The 8,983-nt window shown below is 38.3% G+C and overlaps 1 protein-coding gene across 1 annotated transcript; it reads right to left on the bottom strand.

Annotated features, from left to right (window-relative positions):
* Positions 1–1,183: 1,183 nt before the first annotated feature.
* On the bottom strand, positions 1,184–5,719 carry serpine1 (serpin peptidase inhibitor, clade E (nexin, plasminogen activator inhibitor type 1), member 1). Its single transcript, XM_086285386.1, has 9 exons — positions 5,593–5,719; positions 4,558–4,796; positions 4,070–4,294; positions 3,764–3,958; positions 3,462–3,660; positions 3,242–3,342; positions 2,240–2,326; positions 1,829–1,912; positions 1,184–1,743 (listed from the first exon to the last, which is right to left on the bottom strand). Exons 2-9 carry the CDS (start codon positions 4,793–4,795, stop codon positions 1,700–1,702), a joined length of 1,173 nt encoding a protein of 390 aa, XP_086141512.1. The 5' UTR covers position 4,796; positions 5,593–5,719; the 3' UTR covers positions 1,184–1,699.
* Between the last annotated feature and the right edge of the window lie 3,264 nt (positions 5,720–8,983).

The following is an 8,983-nucleotide window of genomic DNA, read 5'->3' as shown; positions in this document are numbered from 1 at the left end:
CTGTTGTGTTTTTAAAATGTTAAAATCTTTTTCTATTTATTCTGAACTTCAGCACCCCTAAAAAGCGGGGTGGCTTTTTAGGGACTTGTGCTCAGTTGGTAGAGCAGGTCAGATACTAACCGGAAGGTTGGTGGTTCGAGCCCAGGCTCCTCCTCTCAGTGATGCCGCAGTTTTCGTTTGAGTTTGGGACCTGAAGCGGAGTTTGGACCCCAAAACAGCTAATGATGTCAGACTTAAAGACCGGATTGAGTTCCACATGGTTCTGTGCTAGGACCAATTCTGTTTACATTATTCAAGCTTTCAGTAGTATCATTTGAAGTCACAGTATAGATTTTCCTCGCTAGCAGATGACACAACATGGTGTCTAACCAGATACTTAGTATCTAAATATGATGGGACGCAGAGTCTTCCGCTTTTAGGCCTTCTTTTCTAAAGTATATAGTCAGTGCTCGATCTGGTAACTCTAAATCCTTCCTTATTTGGACCTAGACTGCTGCAGGCTTCCTGTGATGCACGGACTGTTTCTTCGTCTTCACTTACCTTTTTCACATGTGTAACTTGCTAACTTAGCCCTGTAGAGTCAGTGTTAAACACCTGGAATGCACAGAGTTGATTGGTTAAGTGGTATCATGTGGTATGGCTTAGCTTCCATCCAATTGGTCTGCGCATTTCTGCAGCCACTGAACCACTATCAAAGACCAGAATAGCTGAACCAGTTAAAAATAGAACTGCCCTCCCTGGTGTTAAATCATAAACTTCTGTTTTGGCTGTAGGTCTTGGTCCATATGGGACAGCCTGTGGGTCGGTGTCAGTGTCGGGACTCTACCCCACCCTATATCTTTCTTTCAGATACTGTTCATCTACTGTAGATAGATACAGATTTTTTTAGACATGCTTTTGTCTTCCACTTGTCTAGTTTCCTCAGTCACTGCACACCATGCTGTTCAGGTTTTCAGCTAATACCTATTTTGCAGCTTAATAGGACAAAAATGCTGTTTTGTGCAAAGCTTATCTCTGGCAGATTTAACTAAAGAAATGGGAACTAATATTTCTGTTATGTGTAGAAACTATATTGATTTGTTAGGTGCCTTTTGATGCTTGACTCAGGGGGAGAACAGAAAAAGTCAATGTTAACCTTTCAAAGAACTCCTCAAAGACTGCAACAATGTAAAAAATATAGTAGTTTAATAAATATAAACATAGTGACAGAAATAAAAATGTAAGAACAAAACAAACAAAAAATATGAAATATATTTTTTAACAGTAATAATATCAAAATATAACTATTTATAAATACTAATTCATTCAGCGTCCCTCCCTTACAATTAAATCAATATCTTTTGTATCAGAAACAGGTGAAATACCTCATATGTTCACTTTCCTTTATATCACAATATGTTTTATCACTCAGAAACATTCAGAGAAATAAATAATCTATAAAGATATATATATATATGTGTGTGTGTGTGTGTGTGTGTGTGTGTGTGTGTGTGTGTGTGTGTGTGTGTATATATATATATATATATTTAGCAAAATCTTTTTCAATAATGTTGTAAATAAACCTTCCAGTGATAAAGTTTACAGTTTCAAATATGTCATCTGATGTAAGTAGTATATGTCAGATATGTCATCCATTGGATGGTCATTATGTGGAATTTTAGTAGCCTCACGCAGGGGAATGAAAGGTTTTCAGAGTGGGTTACTGCTGAGGCTGGTTGAACTGACCCATGAAAAGAACAGCACCTAAACATAAAAAGGAGAACATTAGGGAGCCACTCTACCAATTAGCAGTCTGGTATTGTAAAATTTTATTCTAGTGAAAGGTTACCTGTGAGTTTGTGCTGGATAAGGAAAAGGAACGGTCGGTCTAGAATGATCTCCTCTACTGCCATACGAGAAAACAAGACAGCAGCTAACAGAATAATGAAAAAGAAAGGGGGGTCAGTGTTGGGTTTATGTGGGGACCTCATTTGGACCCCTCACATTATCTTCAAATAGTTCTCCTGATACATTTTTTGTTGAAAAGTATTTGTTACAATATGATTAATCACAAAAAATGATTAAAATATTTTCTCTGTCTATAAATCAATATCTATAAACATTAAGAACTCTGCTTCTTTTGCCTATTTTCAACATCCCCTTTTAGCTTACATCATATTATGTTCCATACTACCATAAAAAATCAATTATATCACCTGTGCCACAAATAAAAATATATAGACTTGAGAAATGAGGGTACCTGTTGATGCTGCTCCTTTGGTTCCCTCTTCATTCACCTCAATTTTCAGTTTTTGCAGGACCTTCGACACACACAGCCTTTGATCCACTAGAGGGAAAAACACAAAAAAAAACCAAATGAGTAAATAAAGAAAAAAACAATTACATAAAATATGTTTGTTTTTTTCATTATGTAGTTTTTTTTAAACCTTAAATTTTTTTATCTGCTTATTTATAATCTATCATTAAGGCTTAAAATGCTTCAATTTTAAATATGGACAGTCTTGACACACAGGCTTTTAAGGTGGTTGTAATGAATAGATAGATAGATAGATAGATAGATAGATAGATAGATAGATAGATAGATAGATAGATAGATAGATAGATAGATAGATAGATAGATAGATAGATAGATAGATAGATAGATAGATAGATAGATAGATAGATATAAAAAAACTGAGTGATCATCTCTGAAAGACTGGTTTATTTCAAAAGCTCCAGTCAGGATTAAGAGTGTATCATAGTGCAGAAACAGCTTTAGTGATGGTCATGAACTATCTTCTGGACTCATCTCTTTGTTTGTCCTGCTGGACCTCATTAAAACACCATTCGTGTTAAACAGTTCAGTTGTTTGAATTCTATCTGTAACACACTCCGATTTGTTCATATAACAACACAATACACTCATGACTCCAAGTTTGTAAGGAATCTTGGAGACATTCCTGACTCCAAGATGATAGCACTGTTCTATCTACCCGAACACTCACAGTGCTTTATACAACTTATCTCATTTATACCATTCATATGCTTAAGTGCTTTCTATCTAACATTCACACTTAATTATACTCCAGTGGATGCATCGGAGAGCAGCTTGGGGTTAGTATCTTGCCTGAGGATATTTGGCATACAGACTGGGGTAGCTAGGGATCAAACCTCCAACTTTCTGATTGGTAGATGACCTGCTGCACCTCGGGAACTACAGTTACCCCCGAGAGGTGAACATTTAACAAAAAGGTTGACTTACAGGTGATGCGTGTGAAGTCTGCAGTAGCTGGGTTGAAGATGTCTCCTAGTCCCATGTTAACTAGCGCAGTCTTCAGATTCACCTCGGAGTCCAGAGTAAACCTTCAAAACACCAGTCTTTCAGTTTCTTGTGTTTTGTTTAGGCTGACAGCCTTGTGATAATCAATATGAATCAATATAATTTATTGTTAGCTCCAAAGATACACTCTGACCACTCTTACCTAGGCAAGGCCAGCTGCCTCCTGACATTCCTCAGCTCTGTCCTCCACTGTCGGATCTTCTGGCTGCTCAGATCTGCACTGAGCGTGCTCAGAGGAACTTCAGGCTCAAAGGGAGACACCAAGAGCATGCTCAGTAAGTCGCCCTCATATGGGACCTCAATCACATCGTAATCCACTCCATCAGCGGTTACAAACTCTCCTGTTAATTGAGGGGAAAAGAAAGGCCTTAATGAGTAAATACAGATAGAGACCTTAGTCATCTGTGGAACCGTTTGATAAACAAGTGCAACAACGTGGCCCACCGTAGTTGAAGCGGTTGGTGATTCTCATCATGTGGACTGGCACAGTGCTGCCATTAGCACAGTGGAACATCCTCTCCTGTGTCAGTTTTGGGTCAAAGGGAATTTTCCAGAGCCCCTGGAAGTGGAGCGCATTAAGGAGGATGAGGCGTGTCTGATCAGTCAGAGATCCAGACTGCAAGAATTCAGGGATAAGACCTGCAGAAGAGATGACCAAACGATTTCAAAGATGGACACAAAGATAGACATCAGCAGAAATCAAAGCTGATGGAGGTTTCAGACGGGTTTGAGTCTGCTATATGAATATACCTGCAGTGTGATCTGAGACCCATGCATTGATAACGCTGATGGCTTGGTCTGGCTTCGTGAAGTCCACCTGGTGAGGGTTGGTCTTGAAGGCCTTGGCCAAGGTCCGGTGATATCTCTTCTCCAGATTCATCTTCCTCTCCACCATCACCCCGTTGGCTATTTCTACCCCTTCCTCAGTGGACAGGCCCCGCTGCAGAAGCCACTGCTGCCGAAGCATCCCCCGCTCTGCGGGACGAGTTTTGTTTTTTCATGGTTATGGTCTTGACATGCTCTAGTCTACCAAAGTCACAAAACTACCTTTTTTTAATCTTTCTTTAACTTAGTTACAAACTTTCTTTTGCAAACGCTACAGTATGTGTAAAAACAGTAAATAGTGCCATATTGTTGTCCTGATGCTAAAAACTTTATGGATATATTCTCATTATTTCCTGTAACCTGTTCCTGTTGCCGCAGTCCCACTTTGTTGTCTGGATCTAGATGTCACTCACCTTGCAGAGAAAAACCCATAGCTGTAGTTAAGGCCTTGCTGGTGTTTCCATTTGCACCAAGCTGAGCCATGGCCAGAACAGAGGCCACACCATATGGGGACAAGACCACATTCTTGTCTGTTGACTCCTGGGCCAACTGGTAGAAGACCTTCAGCCCAAAATCAGTCTGCTTATCCTGCAGAGAACTCAGTCCCACTCTGCTCAGAGCCAGCACCAGGAAAATATATACACAAAGCATTCTGGAAAAGAAAAAATAGAATTTCATCAAATATGAATAGTGGTGATTCAGTATGCAGCAGACACTCTGTATCTGACACCTGCAAGTATAACCTTTCTTCTCAAACAGCTTTTCTCGCAGTGATTGTACACTACATCACTAAAACTGATGCATTCTTTAGAAATAGGTATTGTTTCCATTTAAAGAGGAGTGGGTTTTTGTTTAACCTTGTGTCTGTAGATCCTTTCTGATTCTTAGTAAGAAACTGCACTGGATTACACAGTGGTACAGAGAAAGGTTAGAGACCTGTCAAAAGTTGGCCATAAAATGATGTCTTAAAATTATGACTGTAAAAACTTGCATACAGAAAGGTTCAAGCAAAGAGTATGAAAATAAATAAAGACAGAAAGAAAACGTGTCAAACTAGCCACAACTGGTAGATGTAAAAAAAAAAGAAAGAAAAGAAGAAGAATATATTAGTCCACTTCTAACTGTGCTTCAGTCAAACACTGACTCAGGATAATGAGATTTAATAATAATAAACTTAATAATAATAATTCAGGATAGGATTTATAACAGATTCAGTTTGTTCTTAGGAACTGAATGCAAGTCAACATTATAGACATCTGTATTAAAAAAAGCTGTGCACATGTGATTGATGGTGTAATTTATGGATGTGGACAAGATCAACTGAAAACTACTCAAGAGGCTAAATTACACTTTATTGTATTAAATAACAATTTCCCTTCTAATTCCTTGTAATGCTGTGTGTGCCTGTATGTATAAGCTAGTCTGAACTGTCAGGTTCAGGTCCTTACCTTGTAGTTGGCGTGTGTCCAGTGTAGTATTTCAAATCCCTGTTTGTTCAGGTTTGTTCTCTGCTGGTCCCTGAGTTTGAAATACTGACAGCGGTTTGCCTATTTATACTAAAAGACTGCCTCCCTCCTACGCACACACATAAACACACAAAGCGTTGGAGACGATGATGTCATCTGACACTGTCTGGACAGACTTCCTTTTCATGAACACACATGTCCACTCACCCTCCCTCTCACTTTTTTCCTTGTCTCTTTTTCCAAGTTATCATTGAGGATATGGAAAGTCACTTAACTCTTTCCCCACACGGACACACACACATTAGTCTGTTCTTCCTGCTCATGCTGGAACAGTTAGTCAGAGGTGAATGCACAGTAATGTTTCGTAATCACTGATTTTTTAAAATGTCTGGATATAATAAATATTGCTGGCTGAGAGGCAAGTGCTGCACTCTCGAATGCTCTGCATTTTTCTACAGGAAATATGGTGTGGAAGTAAATGTGCTATCTGTTATTTGTTTTTCTTTGGAAGGCTATTTTTGACTTCTTTTAGCGTGTCACAGGTTAAAAACATATATAATCCAGTGCTGCAGTGAGTGGTATACATGCTCATGTGCTTTCACTTTGGGTGGGGATGCATCAGAATTCCAAATTTAGTCACAACTTTTAACATTCCTTATCCCACTACTCACCAAGCATCTGGTAGACAGGACAGAGAGTTGCATTTTACACACTTTTTCCAAGTCTATCTACGGAAGCTTGTGGCAGCCTAACAAAATGTAATTGAAGCCATTTGTTATATAGAAGAAAGCAAAATCAAAGAGCTTCCTGGACCTGATTTTGTTATGGAGTGTTTCAATTTCCATTACTAAGAAACAAAGAAACAAAAAGGACAAGAAGATGTTAAAACACTGCAGATACCCAGGAGACACAGAAATTACCAAACTGCATCCCTTAATCATCAGAATACAGTGTCAACAATTACCATCTGTGGATTATCCAGAGTAACAGAAACATAAGAATCACCAAAAACACAAACTAAGTATAAAATACATAAATAAAAAAGGTGAACAGATGTTGTGCTGCTGGAACATCGTTTCTGTGAGGGGACCTTATAAAACAAGCTGCATTCACACAAGCTGTTTCATCCTTGAGAGCTTTTCTAACATTCACTCACATTCTGATGGATGCACTGGGAGAACTCGGGATTAGGATCTTGTCGAAGTATAGTTGACATGCAAACTGAAGCATCCAGGGATCAAACCACCAACCTACTGATAAGTAGATGATGTACCTCTTGAGTTATACTCAGACTGAAAAGATGTGCAAATGTAATTTCATGAATACCTTATTAACAGAGAAAATCAGTTTAAACTAGTTCACCTTGTGTAAAACATTCAAAATAATTCCAAAGAAAAACACAAACCTAGGCTACAAATTTTAATGACAAGGTTTGGGAACCAGATCTTTCTTTATTCTAAGATAACTGAGTCTTTGACAAATGTTTATGGCCATTGACAGTGTCTGGCATTTTTTGCCCTGGCTTTTAAATAGATGTAGTTTTCTGTCTTCAAAATACTCAAAATTTGTTTATTAAGCCTGAGAAGTTCCCATTACTAATACCCTGGGAATGTGACACAGCCACAACAGTGAGAGAATAACAACAGTGAACAATGGGATGACAAGTCCGTTATCAAGCCTTTAGGATCACCACTGTTATTTTTACACATTATGCTGTTTTTGCTTTAGACAATGTTTCCTAAAATATAAAGATGCATCAGCACATCTGGTTACTGTAACTTGGCCCCACAACCCCTGAGGATTCAGTACATTCCATGTAAGGCTGTGACTGGAAATTTGGTTTGTACACCCACTCAGTTCTCTGTGAGAGAAAACAGGAATGAACTGTTGCCAAGGCAGCAAATAACACCACACACTGACTCTTAGTTTTGTTATTGCTTAGCTATTGATTTGTATTTATTCCCAGGTATTTTTGTCCTAGTTATTGGGTTTATTTGTTCCCTCTGTGGGGCTCGTCCCTCTGTATCACTTTTCTCTGGTTAATTTATTTATACATCCATGTTTCTCTATTTAGTTATAAGTCTTATTTCCTGTTTTATATCACCTTCTCATATTGGTAAATGGACTGGTTCTAATCAATCTGAGCGCTCGAAGTAATTTACATAACTCCACACAGTCTGGCTACACTGTCACTAATAACTCTGCGTGCTCTTTGGTTAGAATCCAGGTGACTTGAATAAACCTCATGGGTTTGAAAATAGAGTTAAAATTAAGAGGATAAACAGAAATTTCAGTTCAGTTGTATTTATATTGTGCTAGTTCACAACATTATTACTTTATATATAATTATAAATTTCAACAAAACCTAAAGGCTTAAAATTAACATTTGCACTAATTTTCAGCAATAATATGGTATATTACAGCTGATATATTGTTATAGTATAGCCTAAAAAAAGTGTGGTGACTGCTGCCTTTTGAGTAATACGGTGAGGGATGATCATGTTATGACTGATGTGTCAGAGTGTGGTTGTTCCTCTGTATCAGCCCATCACAGCTGCAGGGACATGTACAATAAGTCCTGAGTGTAACATTTCTGTAGAGACCTATCGCCACACATCAAAGCTGATGTGGTCCTTGTGTTGACTCATCCACTTTCTGTCTGTCTTGCTACATCATGCTCTCTTCTCTCCTGTTTTATGTTCATTAACTGCACCTTCTGTTTCAGGGTCTTCCTCTGTGTGCCACCTTTGCATCCAGCACACCTATATTTCTTCTCTGTGCAGGTACCTGGTTGTGTCTGGGGGACTTGCCAAGAGCGAGTTTTTCCTTGAGAAACAGTTTATCTGTGAATCTGTAGTGGAGACCAGGACATTCCAGCTATCATTCCTTATGCTGTCTGTTGTTTTTACCTTCACTGTAAATAAACACACTGTTAGTGAACCTACTGAGTCCAGTCTTCTCTAGTGTTCATGATGAAAGCATTTTGGCAGCTACCAAAATGCATCCTGATTTTTCTTAAAAACAAGAAATAATGGACTGTAATTATTCTGCTGATCAGTTCTAATAGTTTGTGGTTTAAAAGTAATTAACAGGGTTCATAACAGTTTGGCCGATCTCAGATGAAAATAATTTGTCAAAACAATTCATCCATGTGTTTTATCTTAATTACTCCCCTTTTTATCCATTTCTTTCAGAAAACTATCAAAAAATGTCAAAACTTTGAAGCGCTCCATATTAACAGTAGGTACTTTTGTTGACTTGGAGGCCCCATTATTTCAGAAGTTTTGGTTAAAACTTAAAGTACATAAATATCTCTGAAGACAAAAGTCACTGATGAAGATACACTGTCTTACTTTCAAACTAGCCTCTCCTT

This window comes from Aulonocara sp. 'chitande type north' Nkhata Bay, linkage group LG3, assembly GCF_057382095.1.
Source record: "Aulonocara sp. 'chitande type north' Nkhata Bay isolate Kocher_YH1m ecotype deep benthic linkage group LG3, A_spYH_male_GT1.1, whole genome shotgun sequence".
NCBI lineage: Eukaryota > Metazoa > Chordata > Actinopteri > Cichliformes > Cichlidae > Aulonocara > Aulonocara sp. 'chitande type north' Nkhata Bay.
This window is presented reverse-complemented; position numbering and strand designations above follow the sequence as displayed.